At 36.2% G+C, this 21,157-nt stretch overlaps 1 protein-coding gene across 1 annotated transcript in view; it reads right to left on the bottom strand.

Annotated features, from left to right (window-relative positions):
- Window positions 1-1,575: 1,575 nt before the first annotated feature.
- ZNF804B (zinc finger protein 804B) overlaps window positions 1,576-21,157 on the bottom strand; it is a 524,794-nt gene continuing 505,212 nt past the window's right edge. Inside the window, exons 3-4 of the mRNA XM_065938996.1 lie at window positions 11,082-11,212; window positions 1,576-5,236 (exon numbers count right to left, since the gene is read on the bottom strand). Of these exons, the coding sequence (XP_065795068.1) occupies window positions 1,576-5,236; window positions 11,082-11,212 (3,792 nt within the window). The remainder of the gene's footprint in view (window positions 5,237-11,081; window positions 11,213-21,157) is intronic.

The raw sequence follows: 21,157 nt of genomic DNA, 5'->3' as shown, positions 1-21,157 counted from the left end.
TGGTATCTCAGAAACTGTGTCACTTCTTTATGCTAAAACTTTTAATTCAAATTTATTCTCTATCTCTCCTTTACCAGCATCAATTATTGTTTGCAAGTGTTAAGGACTTAACCCTTCAACTTCATTTTTCCTCATCTGTACAGAGGAATGATAATATTGATCTCAAAATACATTTGTGAAGATTAGATGAGATAATGAGGGTCTAGTACTCATCCTGACTCTCTTGATACACACAGGAGAGCTACTGTAAAGACTGCTCTCCTACCTGTGAAGCCAAGGCTGAATAAGCCATCATTATCATGTTTTAGTGATAGAGGATTTTGCATCATCATACACACAGTGGTGATGGCCAATTACCTCCATTTTTTTAAAATTTGAATTTCTCTGAAACCTGTGCTTATGGGGCTATGAAGTCACATAAGTTTTCTATGCTTTTAAGAATATAAAATAATAAACTGAACTGAAAGGCCAGTCAGAAATATAGATGTAAGAAATGCAAATTCTGTGGTCAGAAAGTATTTTGAATGAATGTTTAAAATTGTTTGCAAAATTACAGGAATGATGATTTTATTAATCATAATTCACTGCATTTTATCAGTTCCTAATAAAATTGAACAAAACACACCAAATACTTTAAAGTTTTCTCAATAAATATCAGGTAAGACTTTTGACATTTTCAAACCTTCGCCACTGTATATAATTGATATACATATGTTGGCTGAACACAGATTTCTGAGAATAAAGAAAACTTAACATTTTAAACCCAATAATATTTGAAAGTTTGACCAATGTATTAAAATATTATTCATAGTATATTTTAGTTTTATTGTGCATGATCAAATACTAAAGATTGCAAATATGTGTTTTCTTACACAAAAATTAAATATTCTTAATTTTAGATATTGGTGATTCTTACAAGTACAAAATTCTCTTAACGTTGAAGTGTGTGAAATGAAGATAACTCAGTTTTCCACACAAACTCAGCCATACAATGTGGATAAGATTGTTTTGCATTGAAGAGTAATTTTTCATCTGAATTAGTTAGAAAATTTCTTGCCATCTCTCATTTCCTATGAAAATATAGTCTATATTGGTTGAAACAGATCACATTGATTGAAAGCTTAGTAAATAGTGAACCATAGGAACTATTTTTACCACATAACTAGTTTGTTTCACTGACCTTTTATTATTACCTGATGAATAAAATCAAATGTGCATTCATTCATTCATTCACTCGTTCAATGAATACCTAGAAGCTAGAGTATTATGTTCCATTTAATTTTTTTTAATATAAGTATGCCTAATTTTTTTCTTTTTTTACATTACATGAGAACTCATCCAAAAATAACCCTCTGCCTTTCTACCAAATTACTTTAAATTTGTCTAATTATTTTTAGCAAATTAAGAGATTCTTAAAATGCTTCTATTACAATATTGGCAATTCAGTTTACATTTCTATATTGGTCACATTTTGCATTGGCACCACTCTTTTAAATATAATAATAATCAGACCATTTTAAATACATCATTTTGTAGGTACTGACAATTTGTTTTATTTATCCAGAAGAAGGGCTTTTAGTTCAAGTGAGCTGACACATTTAAGGCCTCTTTCACTCCATTTAATGGTTGCATCTGACTGGAGCAAGAGTGATGGCAAAGATCTTGACCTTGAAACACTGGTTGAATTAGAGGATTCAAGTGGATGATAGAAGTTGTAGCTGGGTTGAAGTGAGGGCCAAACAAGGTAGGGATAAACACTGAAGGGGGCAAGGGTTGAAATGTTATGTGAGATGGGTGGAAGGGGGCAGTGGTGATTAAATGCAGGGGGTGACCTGCTAAGAAAGTGGGGTGTGCAGGGATGATGGTTGGGGTCAAAGGTGAAAATGTGAATGGATTAAAACGCGGCTGGGAAAGAGGATGTAGATGAGCTATAGGGAGATGACTGCCATGGGCATTTATGGAAGCAGAAACAATATGCTGCAGGAACGTGTGGTGGATGGTGGTGATAGAAGCCTGCTGGTGACCCGGAACTGTCTGTACAGTGGAGGCCGAAGAAAAAGTGGTGGGCCCTGCAGCAGGCACAACTCGAAGATGCTTTGATAGGAGCTGTTTCTGCATATGCTGCTGGGCTTGTAACTGTAGGAGCTTATATTTATCTATTTCATCAGGAGAAAATGTTATGGGCTGTTGAATTAATGGAGGAGAAAGAGATTTATGACACACTTCTAAGTCATCTGCTACTTTGTCATGCTTCTGCATAGTTCTGTCATAGTAAGAGTTTATATTCCCCTGTATCTGATTCATTTGCATGCTTCCATCCTGTAAGTCCAGATTCATATCGTTCTCTTTGGTCTCCATTGAGTCAGTAATACCACTATATCTATTAGATGGAAAAGCACCAGGGAAGCCATTTGGTACTGGGTCACAGCTTTGAATAGGAGGTTGGACTTCACCAATTAATGATTTTTGTTGTTCTTTTGTTGTTGGGTCCTTTTTCATGTTTGGTGAGTGAGATTCTGCTACTACATGAATTATACCTTTAGAAAGATGATTATCACAATCAGTGCCCACTAAAACAGGAAAATCATTTGTCGGGGAAATTTTGACTTTGTTTTTGTCAATAGTTCTTTGCATTGCACTGCCTTTATCCTTTCTTCTTCTGCTTTTGTTTGGTGTCTTTCCAGGCAAAGGCAACGAAGGTCTGTTACAGCCTGGTGGTGTAAATGGAATTACACATTGGATTTGTGAAAGAGTCTCTGATTCATTTTTACAGCTGTTTGATGAGATCTCAAAATGAATTGATTGTTCCTGATATTTCTTGGCTTGTACTCTTTCTAAAAGGCTTTTGGCTGTCAGGGAGGTCCTCTCTGCTTCTATAGGGTTCAACTCTGTGGTATCTGAAGGGCTTCTTGGACAGTTCCTTAGAAGGTAGCTGATATTCCCAGAGTTACATTGCATGGGTTTTACTTTTCCCAGATCACAAATATGAGGGCTGTCCAAAGACTGTTGATTCCTTTTACTTGTATTTAAGTAATATATTTTCTCTCTTGAGTGAGAGCCCAATCTGCTGTGCTGAGGTCCCTGGCAATTAGGTGGATTTTCACTGTTTCCAGCACAAGAAACCTGTGAGCTAGAATCACACTGGGTGATTCTTTTGGATTTTTGCCCTGAAAATTGTTGATTTTTGCCCAGTTTATGTTCCTCTCTGCAATGACCATAAGCATGTTTTGAATATTTTTCATTTTTCATTGATTCCCACAATTTGCAGCTCCTGTCTCTCTCAGTTTCAGACTGTGGGCAGTCACCCTTTGCTAGCTCATCAGATAAGCAGAGACAACTGTGCTTTCGGCGTTTCCGTTTGTGTCTTTCAACTGAGTTATGTTCTCGTTTGCAAAAGTAGAGCAAATTACCTCTGCCATGTCCACTGGACCCATGACTGGAATAAGAACTTCTCAAGCTCGTTGTACTGACACGGGATGTGTCTGAAGGGCTAGAACATCTATTCAGAGACACCTTTGGAGAACTTATCTTGTAACTTGTTCTTCCACATCCAGAAACCCCACTGGTCATACTAATGTAGTTACTATTCAAAATTACACTGAAATCCTTCCCATGGTCACTGTGGTCCCTTACTGTGTAAGGACTAGACTTCCAGGTGAACTGATTCCCTTCTTCAACATCCAGATGAGGATCACAAGAAATCAGTTTATGCTTTTTCGTCCTAGAGATGCAAGGAGAAAAAGATAGGCCCTCATTTGCATCATTTAGAATTACCCTTTGGCAGCTTTGCCAATGGGCCCTTGAAGGTTCTTGAAGTTCATTATCACCATTTTTATTGTTTCCTACACAGTTCTTTAGAGAGATATCAAGGTAAGCAGGCACTTCAGGATTTTTCATTTCCAAGTCACTTGCACTAAAATTATGTTCACTCATACTGGACTCAGAATTGTTGCAGCCCAAATTATATTTCCTCTGGAAATTTTCCCAATCTGGATTAGTTATCCTCATCTTTGGTTTCAGAGACCGATTATCTTCTTGGATCAATTTTTGTTGGTCTTTAATTAAACCTGAGACTTGATTCTCCATTTTAGTCTTCATTTCTGAGGGCTCTTTCTGCAATTCTGTTTTTAAATCCTCTGGATCACGGCCATCCTTTGCATTTCGAGAAAGCTTAAAATCAAAATACAATGGGTTGCAGCCATAAGAAATACAGGGCTCTGTTTTTGTAAAGAGAAGGAGTTCTGTTGGCCATTGGAGAGTCGTATGGCCATCCTTACTTTTTACGTGGAGAAAAGGCAATGCTTTGGACTTCACATCATGGGGATATTCTTCTCTTATAAAGCTTTGTGCATTTCTGCTAACTCTTTCTGTTTTATCTAATGATTTTTCTCTCTTCTTTCTGGAGTTGGGATTCAGATGAACTGAACTGCTTTGTTCGCTTGGCTCTATTGATGGAAACTCATCCAGACATTCGAATATCCTGGCATTACTATGCTTGTAAATGTTTGTTGGGCTAGAAGAAACATTGGCTTGGTGTGAGTGATTAATGTGGTTTTCTGAAGTGTTCTTCAATATATTTATAGTTTCCTTTGCTCTGCTGGAAGGAGTAAAATCCACATCTGAAAGATGAATGTTAGATTTACTGAATGAAGCATGAATGCCAATTGAATTTTCTAGCATTTCATCAACAAAGTCATTCTTGTCTTGCAAAATTTGAGAGTTTATGGAGAGGGTATTGTGTAAAATACTTTCCAGATGGTTTGATGAGATGTTTACATCTTTTCCTTTAGTGAGATGTGTATCTTCATTTGCAAACCTGCAGCACATGCATTTCTCTGCAGTTGATTTTGTTTTATAGATGGGTGACTTGTTACAATCGTGGGTTTCTTCTGTGTTCTCACTGAAAACTGATGCTGAAGATTCTAATTTTAGATGCACTTTTTTGGAAAAAGAAAATGACACTCCGGTTCTATGATTTGCATTGCTGAGATCTGAGGATGTTTGTGGTACCCTATTTCCAAACAAACGACGTCGGTCTGTTTGCAACTGGTGTCGATTTGCTGTGGTGGACCGCTGCTTATCGGCAATGCTTCTGGAGAGATTCTTTCCTTTAAGGAGAAGAGCATTCTTCATGCATGATACCTTTCTGCCATTCTTAACTGGGAAAATTCCTTGCTGAAGTTGTTTTTCTATAGCTACTTTAGGGGCTTTGTATGCTGGCCCATTTCCAGAAACACTGTAAATAAAACAAATATTTAAATGATTAAGACATCAGATTTGAAATCTTATCTACATATGAACATTTCATAATGTATGATGATGGGGTCTGATACTATTTTTGAACTATATCTATTGTAATATAACAATTTCGCTGCATTTATGTAACAGTCTCTCCATGTTTTATAGTAGCTATTTCTAAAATGCATTGCTTAAGTCGGTTTTTTTGAAATTAGCAAAAAGCAATAGCAAGTGAATATCTTATGCTAGTGCTGCTAAAGAAAATAAAGCATTGTATTTACATCGCAATATGTCCCCCAGAGACTACTAATTCTTTGGAATATAGATTTAACCTTATTTTGCAAAGAGTTTTCCAATCAGTGCCTTCACCTAAATAGGAAAAAAAAAAAAAAAAAAAAATGGAACTGAAAGTCACTTCCAAAGCATAAACATATCTCTTTTATTCACTTTTTTAGTTTAAAGTTCAGTTCAGTTCAGTCGCTCAGTCATATCCAACTCTTTGACCCACGGACTGCAGCAGGCCAGGCTTCCCCGTCCATCACCAACTCCTGGAGCTTCTCAAACTCATGTTCATCGAGTTGATGATACCTAGTTCAAGCACTATATAATTTTTGTTTCCTCAGTCTTAAAATCACTTCATGTTTGTTTTCTTAGGAAATAGGGTGATCAGTTCTGACAGTTTCTGACTTGTCACTAATTTGATCAATTCTAAGAAAGTAACACACAGTTTTACATGCCACCTCAATGTCTTCAATTAGTCTGAAACCCTTCTTTTAGCTTCTTACTCGTCAAAATATTTTCCTTTTGTCTATTTTGCATATATATGTTTGATCTTTTGACAGATTTTTAAAGATTATTCTTTTGAGCTTGAGTAGCAATTCAATCAGAAACTGGAAAGGATGATATACACAATAGATGAAACTCTTTAGATGAAAATTTTCTCTAATGTTCTATGAAACACCTACTATAAAACAAATCTTATTGCAGGGGAAACAATACAAGTTGCATCATTGTGAGCTGGCTTTGTTTTCATTTTTCTTGCTTTGAGCTGACTTGCTTTCAGCTGCTTTGCTTGTTGGTTTTGAGCTGGCTTTCTTTTCCTTTTTTACTTTCCCTCCACATTTTTGGACATGCTTTGTTGGCCTTTTCCTATTTTAGATTTTTACTTCATTTTTATGTAGTCATTTATTGCTTGAGCAAACAGTACTAAAATAACAGATATCTTTTTCACATGTAGCATAAATTCTAATGAGGAAGAATCCTTTCCTAGTCTTTGTTCTGACAAATTCTTTCTTATTGCTTTTACTTAACTATTTGATCAACTGCCATAGAACTCTGGTGTCATGACATTCCTTGTGTTCACCAAATTTCATTGCTTTCCTTCACTGTCTTTATATGTTTAATATTACAGAGACATATTTAATTAGCCTACTTTTATTCATATTGAAACAATTCCACTTGTGCATTTGCATGATTTTATAAATTTTCCTTTTTATGTATACATAATATATTTTGTTACATTTATTTGAAACAATGAATTATGTATATATACATAATTTACATGTATATATTTTATTATATATACATACACATATATGTGGGGCTTCCTTGATAGTTCAGTTGGTAAAGAATCCACCTGCAATGCAGGAGACCCCAGTTTGATTCCTAGGTTGGGAAGATCCACTGGAGAAGGGCTAGGTTACCCACTCCAGTATTCTTGGGCTTCCCTGTGGCCCAGCTGGTAAAGAATCTGCCTGCAATGCAGAAGACTTGGGTTTGATCCCTGGGTTGGGAAGATCCCCTGGAGAAGGGAAAGGGGATTCTGATCTGGAGAATTCCATGGACTACAGTCACGGGGTCACAGAGAGTTGGACACGACTGAGCACTCATATACATGTATGTATATGTATTTTGTTATACTTAATACATACAAATAATTATGTGCATATCTCGCTTTACCAAGCTATAGTTACAAATTGATTTCTTTTGGTTAATTTTTGCCAGCATTTCTGGGAACTTTCAACTCAACTTTCTTCTGCTCAGATACATTTTCTTCTCTGATTGATCTGATTATTGCCCTTCCCTGTCCTAGTATCTTATCCTTGAATTTATACATCAAATTTATTTGCTCTCATGACTATATGCTTTGGTCTTATTACTTATGTTAATATTCTAGTTCTTTTAGTCTCTTGTTCTAGTTCAGTAAAAGAATTTGTTTTTAATTTCTATTTTATGGATTCAGTATTTTTCAATGTCCAATCTGTTTATTATATCCATATGGATTTTGATTTACAAACAATAATTTTAGTCACCAGTCTTTAATAATTTCAGATGGTTCTTTTACTATGAACTAATAATGCCTGTAATTTTAGAGTTGTATTCTTGAATATTGTGGAAAACTAAATTTGGAAAAATTTTAAAGTGTCTGCTCCTTACAGTAACTATTTCATAATGAAAACTTTTCTCTTATTCATCACGTTGATCTCCAATCTTGAATTATTCCATTATGATGTAGATACTGGGCTATTTTTTATATTCTCTTTTTCCTTAGTAATGGTTTAGCTTATTATTCTGGCATTGTTTTGTGCATATTTTTTCTTTATGTTAGTCTAAATATTCTTTTCTATATTGCTGTTTCACTTCACCATTTATCTTTCTAATATGTGTAAAAGCTTCTTTTGTAGTATTCCAAATATGTTTAAACTTCTTTGCTCTTATGTGTTACATTCTGCTCTTCTTGTCCTTATTCTGTTCTCACTTTACAATTCAATATACATTTATGATTATATTTTTACAATGTTAACATTTCATCCTATTATTCATATCTATTTCTTATATTTATGCTTTAAAGTTTTTATCTCATTGCCTTATAAAATTTATTTCCTATATCTTAAATCTAATTTATTTTTATCTTTGTGATACTTTAAATTTTATTATTTTAATTCAAGCTTATGCCTTGTGACATAATTAAAGGCTTAATCTTTGCTGTCATACTCCCACTTACAATTTCACTTTCTCCTCTAGAATAATTTTTAGTTTATTTCTGTATTTTTACCTAATTATTTTTATTTATAATTTTTGAAATGACATTAGTTATCCTATAGCTCTTATTAATGGATTGTCCATTTCAATAGTTCTCCCAAATCCAATGCTTGGTAACTCAATACCTGCATAATTTAATTCTCTCCTGGGCAAAAAGTACACTTTTCAAATAAGAATCACATCATATCAAAATAACATGATTTCTTTAAGTGATGTTATTTCCTAATGTTCTATGTTATCCAGCTCTTATATAAAGAATGCAATACTCTCAGAAGCAATGGTCACAACTTTTAAAATTTGAAAAAAAAAGTCCATATCAAGATGCATTAGACTTATACATAGTAGAAATTTATGAACAGAGTGAATCTCTTTCCTCTCCCAATAAGATAATTAGTTTTACTGAAGAATCATGTTGTGTTGATCTATCTAAGAGGTGGCTAAGGTTGACTGCGCTTTATAAGATTCATTAACAATTTTCTGCCATCATTTTTTTTTTAAATTAATCTTATTCAAATATTCTTACTACCTGCAAATTCACCTCTCCTCTCCATAGGGTCATGGAAGAATTCTGTTATCTATGTCATCTTACTCAGAAGCCCTCATTATGAGAACAAAGGACAAAGAAGGGTTATCAGAGGAGAAGTAACACAGATGACTTTTTTCACTTGTCAATTCAGTTGCCAAAATGAAAATATTTAATAATGCTATGAACAGACTTCCCTTAGGGCAAGTGCCTACTAATCTGAGAGAACAATTGTCTGGAGGGCAGATGGTGGGTAATAGAAAAAAAAAAAAATGAAGTAATTTTCCTAGTTCCAAGTTCTGTATCTGGGAAGTTGAATACCTATCATTTCCTAACAATATGATCGGATTGGGACCCAGAGAGTCTAACTACTCTATGGAAGAAAATGCCTAGCTTTGTTTTCATTTAGTTATTAAGATTTCCAAAGGCAGCTCAACCCCAATAGAGTTTATCATTTATTTTATTCAAGATACTTCCTAGATAACTCTGTATACTTAGAACTTTTAAATGAAAGCATCGTCACCATCACTGTCCTCACCATCAAGGCTCCTCTGATCCTTTGTCTACTTCTTCCAAAGGAAAATATGGAATGAGTGAGGTGAAATGTAGACGTGTGGCAACTTTCATAATAACAAAGGAATCAAAATTCTGTATATTAAGACTACTCAGTTTTTTTTTATTGTGTGACTTTAAGGAACCTATCTAAAGGGTCTCTCTACAGCGAGACTTGCCCTGCCTTTCTAATTTGACTTTTTGTAATTAATCATCCAGGAATTAACACATTCCCTCAATTATCTCCTGTGTACCATCCTAATGACCATTAGACCTTTCCTTCTAAGCCCTGCTTTTCAAGACATCCTGTCTGATTTCTTATGGGTAATAAAGTTGATCTTTATTGTGTTGACAATAAGCTCAGTACCAGTCATGTGTCCTGTTTCTGTGATCGCATGTGCCCTACAAACATGCATTTTTGTATTAACCTCACCTCTGGACACATGGTCTTCTAACCTTTTTGATTTTTTTTCTTTATACCAAATTTCTCACTTATTTTTTCATATTATCTTTTTTATATCTTTATAAGCAAATTAAAATATTCTAAATAGTGACAAAAATATTTGAGTACTTGCAAGGTGACTGCTAACTACAACTTAATTCAAAATTGATCTTAAAAAATATTTTTTTTAAAGTAAATATGAGGTCTAATATTCTGCTGCTGCTGCGTCGCTTCAGTCGTGTCCGACTCTGTGCGACCCCATAGAAGGCAGCCCACCAGGCTCCCCCATCCCTGGGATTCTCCAGGCAAGAACACTGGAGTGGGTTGCCATTTCCTCCTCCAGTGCATGAAAGTGAAAAGTGAAAGTGAAGTCACTCAGTCGTGTCTGACTCTTAGCGACCCCATGGACTGCAGCCCACCAGGCTCCTCCGTCCATGGGATTTTCCAGACAAGAGTACCGGAGTGGGGTGCCATTGCCTTCTCCTACTATAATTGAGTCATTCTCTCTCAAGCTTATACTGTATATTGTTTTTCATTTAAACGATAGGGGTTTAAATTTTGGCACAGAACTACAAATGTCACAATTCACCAGCTTGCTGTCAGCTACATTAATTAGCTACATTAGTGTTCTACATTATGATTCATATGAACACAAATCACAATCTGCAAATGTAATTGAGCTCCAGGTAACAAACTCCTTACTACAAAACATCCAGCAGTTCTGAGCCCATGTAAAACTGCTATTTTTCAGCTACAAGAATGTATCAGTGTAATGCTTGTTACAATTATCAATTTAAATGGCACCAGTGGTAAATTTAACTGCATTAATTACATCTTGTTTGTCATCCAGACAATGATAGTGCCATTTATTCTAGTTTCAGGTGTGTACAGAGGAATGCACAGATTTATTTCCTCTCCCAGAAGATGCATTGTTACTTATGATTTTTTTAAAATATAATATTATAAGACAAAATAACTGTGAAGCACTATAGAGATGCATAAGATACATATAAATCACCTGGATAGAATAAATGCCTGTATATTGGAATTATTCTTGGATCATTTCATTAAAGAACACATTAGCAATATTAGGCGAGAAAAACCTCAGAAGTCAAACTCATTAATTTATAACCCTTTAGCTATTAGGAGTATATACCTTCAGATATACCTGTTGATTAATTATAATTTGTTTACATTGTTTAGAGAACCAAAAAAATATATCATTGAAATTTCCTGAGACTCTGAAGAGAGTTTTGAACCACCTGAGGCACCTTGAATTCTTACCATTCAGACTGTTGCCTTAACTCAGCCAGCTGATGAAGTCGCTTAAGTGCTTTTTCTTGTTTCTTTTCATCTTTCCATGACTTGGAAGCTACATTTCGAGCAAATTCACGTTGCTTTAACTCTTTCAGTCTCTATGGACAAAGAAGCAAAACAGAAAGGACACTATGAATAAGTAATATATCTTTTTTCCATCCAAAAGCTTCATTACTAAACTCTGTCCAGGGTACAGAGGTGACTTTCTGGATAGGGAAGCACCTTCTCCATCAATTCTCTTCTCTGCTCTAAGATCAATTTAGTTGTCAACTGGGTTATTTATCAAAGCTTGTCACAATCACTGCAGAATTGTACTGCAAAGCTGGACTGCAGTCCTTACCAGGACCACCCTGGGTATGTAATTGCAATCATCTCTGTGCCTGTGAAAACACAAATGGAGGATACTGTGCAATATATGAGTGGGTATAAAGGGAGAGAAAGTTATGCAATGCACTTCCCTCCATGCAATGTCACCAGCTCTCTCAGTTATAAAAACATAACTACTCTTATTCCTGAAAATTGGTATGATGAAATACACTAGGTAAAATGAGCTTATTTCAGTAAAGAAATCTGCTATTGTATAAGATTTAGTTCAAAGCTCTAAATGCAATTCTTAATTCATTTTTTTCTCTCATGGAGATATTTATCCAACTCTGATTTCTATATTGTATCCAGGAGGAAAAGAATGGGTCAGGGATTTGAATTCAGGATAGAGGTTTGGCCTACAACTTCTTTGAATTAATCTTGTCTCTAAAACAATTGGCTTATGTGAAGATTGGATGCTACTCATTAGCTGTTTGGATCACTACTTCAGAATATGCCATTATGTTTAGTCACTCAGTTGTGTCCAGCTCTTTGCAACCCCATGGACTATATCCCGCTAGCCTCCTCTGTCCATGGGGATTCTCCAGGCAAGAATACTGCAGTGGGTTGACATGCCCTCCTCTAGGGGATCTTCCCAACCCAGATCTCCCACATTGCAGGCGGATTCTTTTACCACATGAGCCACCAGGGAAGCCTAATGATAATGAACAAATTGAGATACAGCCATAATCAAATGAGCATCTTGAAGTTTGGGGCTTAATTCTGATTTAAGAGTATATTTGAAGAGTAGCCCTCTTAACCCCTATAAAATGATTTTAAATTGCCTGAAATCTGTGTCATTTAATCTGCTTTCATTTCCCAAACCAAGTATAAAAAGACATTTTCCAGGAAAGGCAAAATAGGCAATTACATTGTGGTATACTATTTCTCACCTACAGAATAAGGGCCAAGACCTTTAATGATCATTAGTTTCCTTTTTGAAAGGGAACATGTTCAGAGGAGATTGTAGTCAAATCACTGTTCCCAGGCTAAGTATTTAAGGAGGGAAACAGAATACTCTTTCAAAGAAAATATTCTGAGGAGAAAGAGCAAGAATTTCACAGAACTAGAAACAACCACAAAGAGAAAAGTAGAGTCAACCTAAATTTGGTTTTTGACAAATGTTTCAGAGTCTTTTAAAAAACAGGAGACTTCAAAAAATTAAATTGTGGCCCATGTGTTATCAGAAAAAAAAAAAAAAAAAGAAAAAAAGGATCAGCAACTCTCTAGAGCTGATAACTCTCTAGAGCTGCATGACCTAAACCTTAAAGGCTATCCTTGGTCAGAAGACTGAGAGGCTTATAAAAATTCCCATTTGTACTTACCTTCCTACTCTCACCTCCTCATCCCCCATATGCATAATTATCTAGTTACTGGGTTTAATTATCTTATGAGCAAAGACATTTTAGAAATTGTCCAACATAATACAAGAGCCCACAGAGAATGCAATTCAACTGAGTTGAGTGAAAGAGAGACCATGGCTACTTTGATAAAGAGGAGAGGGATTTATTTTATTTTTTTACTCTCAATTACTACTGAACATAAAGTATTCTATGATATATTTATTTAATACTTGATATTACTAGGATATAAAACCTGAATAGCCTATGAGAGGAAACCTGTTCTCATTTACTCACAACATCTGATGAATCTCATTATTCAAATCTTGTTTGAAATTCCCAGGTATACCTGGTTCTTTCATCAGCCTTTCATTTTTTAATATTTTACTCCTATTTCTGAGTTACAGCGATGATTGAGAATTTTGTCTCATTCATCCTACAACAAATACTGTTAATTCCTACTATGCACTGCAGATATAGAAATGCACACATCAACTACCTTTCCCTCAAGGGAGACAAACAAGTGAACAGATATTTTTAACATATAGGATTGAGTTTCTTAAGAGTGGACAAGCTGCTTTAGAAGCATACAGGAAAAGTTAAGATAGACTGGGGGTGGGGATGGAGAATTGCTGTGTTGAGGAAATCAGCAAAGCTAAAATATTTTTAAGGAACACAGAAAACTAGAAAATGACCTGAAGTCACAGTCTTGTCTTGGCCAAAGCTGAGTGCTCCAGACTACACAAGGAAACCCCTGCAGAGATCTGCAGAGGGCCCTTCAGAGTTCAGCATACTCATCAGAACTACATGTGTGTAAGGCAACTATTCCAGGCCAAGGAAATAACCACCTGAAATAACTAAAGGAAACAACGCCTAGCGTTCGTATAGAACCAGAAATAGTGCCTGCTGTTACCAACAAAATCAGAAAAGGTCTTGGGACACTGAGTAGAGAATTCAGGGAGTCTTGCTTCAGCAGAGAAGAATTAGCCACATATTGAGTACTACTCTATATTTGCCTAAGAAATGATTTTTATCACTTTATCAAAGCTAAAAGTATAAATCTGATTCCAAGCAACTAAACTGCATTTCACCAACTTGAGAATATTTATAAAAATATAAACTTTCACAAACAAGGAAAAATAAATGAGATCTAATCAAAGATCTTTAGACATGTAAAGAAATGAGAAAACACATCCAAAAATAGGAAGTCAACCAATCAAAACCAATACAGAACTGACACAGATGCTAGAATTGGCAGAAAAGTATATTAAGACAATTATAACTACATGCCATATATTCAAAATGTAGGAAAGAGACAGTGGACAAATGTGTGGTTAGAGTCTCTGAAGAAAGAAGAAAGAATATTAGAAAATACAGTGGGTGATAATATTTCAAATTTTCTGAAAACTATAAATGCACAAATTCTCTCCCTTCTCCCCTAAAAAAAATCTTCAAGCCCAAGTGATGTGAAGACAACTACACCAAGGCTCAGCATAATCAAATTTTGCAAAGCCAGGAAAAAAGTGAAAATTTTAAAAAAGTATCCAGAGAGAAAAGACATATTTCTGTACAGAAGAACGAAAATGAGGATGGCAGAATTCTCAAGAAACAAGCAATTGAGGATATAATGGAGTAACATTTTCAAATTTCTGAAAGAAAATTTAAAACTTTTAAAAATCAAATTCTAGACCCAGTGAACATATCCTTAAAAAAGGGTAAAATAGAGACAATATCAAACACTAAAATCTGAAAGAATTCCACAGCAGAAAACCACATGATAAGAAACGTTAAAGAATATCATTGGACAAAAGGAAAGTATTAACAGGTAGATGTATATATATATATCCATCTATATCTACAAAAAACAATGACACCAGAAATAGTAACCATAATGATGACTAAGACATCTGGACAGTTTTACAAGGTCAGTGGGTGGAGCCTTTTCTAAAGGAGAGGATAGAAAAGGGAAGCATGTTGAGTACATTCCGCACCTTGTGTTGAATAATTTATAATGTTTTATGGAAATATTTGTATTTTCTGTGAATCCAAGATCATATGTCACTACTGAAGAAAATAATAAATTTGGGATTAAAGCATTGATTTGTTGTCAAACTTTTCCTTGATAAATTTTATTTGAAGCTTGCCCTTGGGCTTCTCTGCTGGCTCAGCTGGTAAAGAATCTACCTGCAATGCAGGAGACCCTGGTTTGATCCCTGGGTCAGCGAGTTCCCCTGGAGAAGGGATGGGCTACCCACCCCAGTATTCTTGGGCTTCCCTGGTGGCTCAGACGGTAAAGAATCTGTCTGCAATGAGACCTGAGTTCGATCCCTAGGTTGGGAAGATCCCCTGGAGAAGGGGATGGCTACCCACTCCAGCATTTTTGCCTCAAGAATTCCATGAACAAAGGAGCCGGGAAGGCTATAGTCCATGGGGTCACAAAGAGTTGGACACGACTGAGCAACTTTCACTTCTTTCACGTTTGCCCTTGGTTATTAGAACCTATCAAAACTATAGCTCAATTGTGTCCAACTATTTGCGACCCCATGGACTCTAACCTACCAGGCTCTTCTGTCCATGGGATTTTCCAGGCAAGAGTACTGGAGGGGGTTGCCATTTCCTTCTCCAGGGAATCTTCTCAACCCAGGGATCGAACCCAGGTCTCCTGCATTGCAGGCAGATGCTTTACCATCTGAGCCACCAAGAAGGCCCTATGATATCCTACTGCCTTCCAATATATAGGATATCATATTTGCACTACCAAAACAAAACATGTTCCTTTTAAACCTTCAGATAGCTGTCTGTGATGAAAAATAAAAATTTGTTTTCCTCAAAATTTCTCTGTAAAACAGAATGTATCTTATACATATGTGTGTGTCATAGAACAGTAATGATATTGGATATGTCTTTTCATATTACAATTTCCTTATTTGCCCAGTGGAGATGATGCAGGTCCCTAACAAGTTCACTAGGCTGTTGCAAACATCAAGAAGATCATTTATGTGCATGTTTTTAGAGATAAATAAGCACTATGGAAAATGTCCTTATGCTGATAGCAGCTACTAGGGATTAAGTTAGATCCCTTTGGGTAAAGAATACAGAACTTCCTCTATTATAGCTAGGTGATAAGTCCTGCCTGGTTCTTTGGCTCAGAGCTGGATAACCCTAGAGAAGAAACAAACAAACAAAAAGACAATTGAGATCTTTCTAAGGCTGGTAGGTATATTAAAAAGCAGAGACTTGACTTTACCAACAAAGGTTCATTGAGTCAAAGTTAGGTTTTTCCAGTAGTGTGAGAGTTGGACTATAAAGAAAGCTGAGTGCCAAAGAATTGATGCTTTTGAACTGTGGTGTTGGAGAAGACTCTTGAGAGTCCCTTGGACTGCAAGGAGATGCAACCAGTCCATCCTAAAGGAAATCAGTCCTGGGTGTTCATTGGAAGGACTGATGCTAAAACTGAAACTCCAATACTTTGGCCAACTGATGCAAAGAGCTGACTCATTTGAAAAAACCCTGATGTTGGGAAAGATTGAAGGTGAGAGGAGAAGGGGACGGCAGAGGATGAGATGGTTGGATGGCATCACCAACTCAATGACATGAGTTTGAGTTAACTCCGGGAGTTGGTGATGGACAGGGAGGCCTGGCGTGCTGCAGTCCATGGAGTCACAAAGAGTCAAATATGACTGAGTGACTGAACTGAACTGAACTGAACTGAACTGAAGGCTGGTAGGAAGATGAATTTTCTTGCCAACAGAATCCACTGAACTGTTCATTGGTACATATCACGTTTCATCTTGGCCTTTAATTTCCATCTATTGCCCAAGAGTCTAAAGAGACATGGCCACACCTGCCAAAGTAAGAGAGAAAATGCTTTGTCTGTGGGTAAACACAAATTCACATCTCTGCTAAATGGACTGCTTAGGTTTAATATCACTACTGAATTTCTCGTTTCAGAAGCTGCCACTGAATAGACATGTCTATGATTGGGAAAAAGATGCCTGGATAGCATCACTGACTCAATGGACATGAGTATGAGCAAACTCCAGGGGACAGTGAAAGGCAGGGAAGCCTGGCATGCTGCAGACCATGGGGTCACAAAGAGTCGGACATGACTTGGCAACTAAACAACAACATTTTTTCTTAAAAACCACCCCCAAATATGCTTTCCTTTATCACTGCCCAATTAGCTAAAATTTGAATGCTCCTTCCATATTTTTAAGTAGAAAAGGATAACTTTATTGCTTTGCCAGTCAAAGGGGGACATAGCTGGCTTCTGCCTGAAAAGCTAAGTGTCTCAAGCTTAAAGAATTGATGAGGGGGTTTCTAACAATGGTTCAAGGGTGGGATCTTTGACAAGACTAGGGTGTGGGCACAGCTTGTACTCCCTTAATCTCATCTCAGGTGGTCTCCTAATCTTGATGAGCTTCTCTGTTCCAGACACATTTTAAATAAAGCACTGTAAACATAGTCAGTTTGTCTGAATTTTTATTCTCCTACATAAAAATCTCATCATAGGGTTATTAATATTATCCAAAATAGAACTCAATCAGGGAAGAGGGTAAAAGATCAGATGTCTAATATTTTCTAGAGGAAAACAGGGACATTCAGTTCATATCCTTGTATTTGTAAAAGGAATTTGAGAGAAATGGTAAAGAGATATTCTTCATGGTCCTGAATGGCAGCCACCTAACTTGGTCTTTGCCCAGGTTAAAAGCAGTGCAGTAAAAGACTAATGCAGAGGTCAAGGGAAAGAAAGAAAAGCATCAACAGCTCTTAGGTATCTTTTCCAACTTTCACAGTGCATTTTATTCTGTCTCAGCAATAAACAAAATAAGGCTTATGGAGGTAAACTTGTTTAAATACCTTTGTGAAATATGTGGGATTTAATTTTTTTTCAGGTTCATTTTAACAGCACAAATTAAGCAATCTTTACTTCCCTACCAGTCAACAAGAATGCTTGGCACATGCATTGCAAAACTGGAATTCAGCTATGAATAAATAAAGAGGCAAATTGATCAGGACAGTGAGTTTCCATGTGTTTTGAATAGCAATACTCCCAATATTATTGCTTCTGAGTCAGAACATGCCTGCAAACAGCATCCCACTCCAGCAAACACTCTCCGTTCACCTTCACTGAAGCAGAACACACATGTGAGATGAATTTACTCAAGCGTATTTACGTTTTCCTCTCTGATATAGAATAATTCCTTCCATCTCTAGACTCTCATCCATAGATCCCAGAGCACTTTGCAGACATTAATGTTTTTCTTCACAGCAGAACAAAACCCCAATGCAAAAGGTCAAAATGATTAACCTCATATTAGATATGAAGAACCAAACACATAGAAGGTTAAATGACTTGATCCACATCAAAGAAGAGGCCAAGGAAAGAACCGTGACTTGAAAACAGGATGTCTAATCTTCATTAAAGAAAAATGAGAAGTGTTTATGTAAAAGTCTAGACACTGAAAACAGTTCCACTTTGTGAAATTAAAAGTCTTGAAATGTTTAATTAATTGTCTTGAAATGTTTTGTGCCAAAATGATTTGGAAGACATTTATAGATTGTTAAACAATAATTGAGAACAGGAGTGAATATAATTTGAACAGCAATATGATCATGATATAAGAATTAAATTATATAAAAAGTAGCATGTGTCAAAAAAATTCTCCATGTTGAAATGGGACTTTCTTTATTTCTTGTTTTTTTGCATGCCATCATTTTTACTGCAGTCTAGAAGCTGTACAAATACAGATAGCAAAATAAAATAAAATATTTTTAAGACTCCCATTTTATTTTTTAAAACATTTTTATTGACATATAGTTAATTTACAATGTTATGTTAATTTCTGTTGTACAGCAAAGCGATTCAGTTGTACATATATGTACAATTCTTTTTCATGTTCTTTTCCATTATGGTTTATCACAGCATAGTAAGTATAGATCCCTGTGCTATATATAGGGATATATATAGATCCCTTTGTTGTTTTAAAAAGCCCTTATTAAGAAAAAAAAAAAATTTGGCCACCCCATGCAGCATGCAGGATCTTAGTTCCCCAAGCAGGGATTGAACCCGCGCCCTCTACAGTGGAAGCGTGGAGTCCTAAGCACTGGAGCACCTGGGAACTCACTGTGCTCAGTTGCTCATTCGTGTCCAACTCTTTGCGGCCCCAAGGACTGTAGCCGACCAGGCTCCTCTGTCCATGCGGTTTCCCAGGCAAGAATACGAAGTGGGTTGCCATTTCCTCCTCCAGGGGATCTTCCAGACCAAGGGATGGAATCTGCATCTCCTGCATCTCCTGCATTGGCAGGCAGATTCTTCACCACTAGGCCACCTAGGAAGCCCTGGGGAATTCACAATCCTCCCATTTTTGAAGCTACAGTTCAGGCTATTGACCAGAAGGAGGTCCCTGGAATGAATGCATTTGAGTATAATCTCTCAATGTGATTCCCTGCTCCAAAGATCAGTCAGGCCACAAGCAAGCTAAAAATAGCTGAGAAGAAATGAACCTGGGGTAGATACTCTATCTCAAACTTCTTCACATTCCAGCACTAAGTTTAATACTTAACAACAGGATCTGGAAGTTTCTTCTTACACATGCTGGAACATGAATTTCTGGTCTCTAGATTTAATTGTTGGTAGTCAGTCAACTGTGCTTCGACAATTAGGACCTGGAGATGCCATATTGGGCTCATATTTGGATTCTTTGATGGGCTGAACCTGATGTTCCAAAGAGAAAGAGCCAAGCCTGAATACACCACTGTCTAAAGGCTAGGATGGGGAGGTTGCTAGATTCTAGGACAACCTGAAAGAGTGGTTCATGCAGAAAACAATATTCTTTCTAACTTAAAGTAGCCTGGGACAGTTCCACAGCTTACAAAGGAGCATATAACTAGGCAATTAAAGTATATGCCCCAAGCAAGGCAACCAACCATTCCCTTCCAAGGCCCATGATTCCCTGTCTTCAAATAGCAAATGGACGGCTGCAACGTTCCCATTATTTCTGAGAAGTTACCCAGATCCTTCCATTCTGTAGATATTATGGTCAGGATCCAAGTCAGCAGTGATACAGGCACAGACTTTTATTTGGTTTAACCGCAAGGTTTATTTTCTGCCCCATGGCATAACCAAAGCTAAGGTTTGTAATGCCTTTGTAAGCCATATTAAATCAGGTAGGAATATAGCCAATATTATATAAATATCTCTAGTGATTGCTGTTGTGAAATAATTAACAGCAATACAAAGGAAGTACTTTAGTGATTGGGCACTGGAATTGCTTTTTATACTGGTTTTGTAGAAGTCAAAGGGCTTTCAATCTTTGCTCTTCTTCATGTTCATAGTGTGATAAGAACATGCCTGCCATGTTAGAATAATATCAATTCCCTTGAACTATCTACAGAGAGTATGCTTAGGTTTGGAGAAATCTACAATTTCTGAAATGAGCAAGTGAAAATTCATTAATTAAAGATTAAGTCTTGAGTAAACATGGATTAGACTAATACTTAGTTACTAAGACCTCAGAAAAAATCATTTTGCTTTCTATAACAGCCTAAACCATGGAGAATAAACTCAACATGAGAAACAATAGAACGATTCTAGACCAAGGAAATCCACACACTTTTCTTAATGCAACAAAGTTTCAAAATTATTTCCATAGAAAAATATTGGAAAGTGTCAGAATGTTTCATACATTGTAGTCTATTTTGGAAATTACCTATAATTTCTCTTAAAAATTTTATTTATGCCAAAAAGTGCTCAAATATTTTATAAACCTCTTTCTTTTATAAATACTTTCAAATATCAAAATACAGAGTTAGAATGGGTATCAGGAGATTTTGGTTATCAGGAGAGTTAGAATGGGTATTGTGAGAAAAATCATTATGGAGATTTTTCTGTGAGGCTAATTTTTATTTCTAACACTCCCAGTTACACATGTAGAAGACCAAGGCATTAAAAGAAACTATTTATTTTTAAATATCAAGAGAATTAATCACATTCCTTGTGGGGACATTTTAGGAAATAAATGTTTCTGCCCTAGGTTCTAGGAGTCTTAAAAGAAAATCTTAAGAAATCCCATGAACAACCTCCATGCCCTCCTGGAAGACTGCTTGGTTTCTGTCATGACACAATCTTTATTTAGCAGGTTATTATCTGCTCTGTAGCTTTCTTTCCCAGCTGTGTGATGCCTCCACGGTCAACTCTTCCTAGTTCAGTTCATAAAGAAAACTTGACCTAATACACTCTGACCCAGCTCTCCAGCTGTTTCTTTAAGAGCAATTTCTTGTATTTCAGCATCTTATACAACCTAGCATTATATTGATTTTTAAAAGCTCTTGCAGTTT

Source organism: Muntiacus reevesi, chromosome 6 (genome assembly GCF_963930625.1).
Source record: "Muntiacus reevesi chromosome 6, mMunRee1.1, whole genome shotgun sequence".
In the NCBI taxonomy this organism is placed as follows: Eukaryota; Metazoa; Chordata; class Mammalia; order Artiodactyla; family Cervidae; genus Muntiacus; species Muntiacus reevesi.
This window is presented reverse-complemented; position numbering and strand designations above follow the sequence as displayed.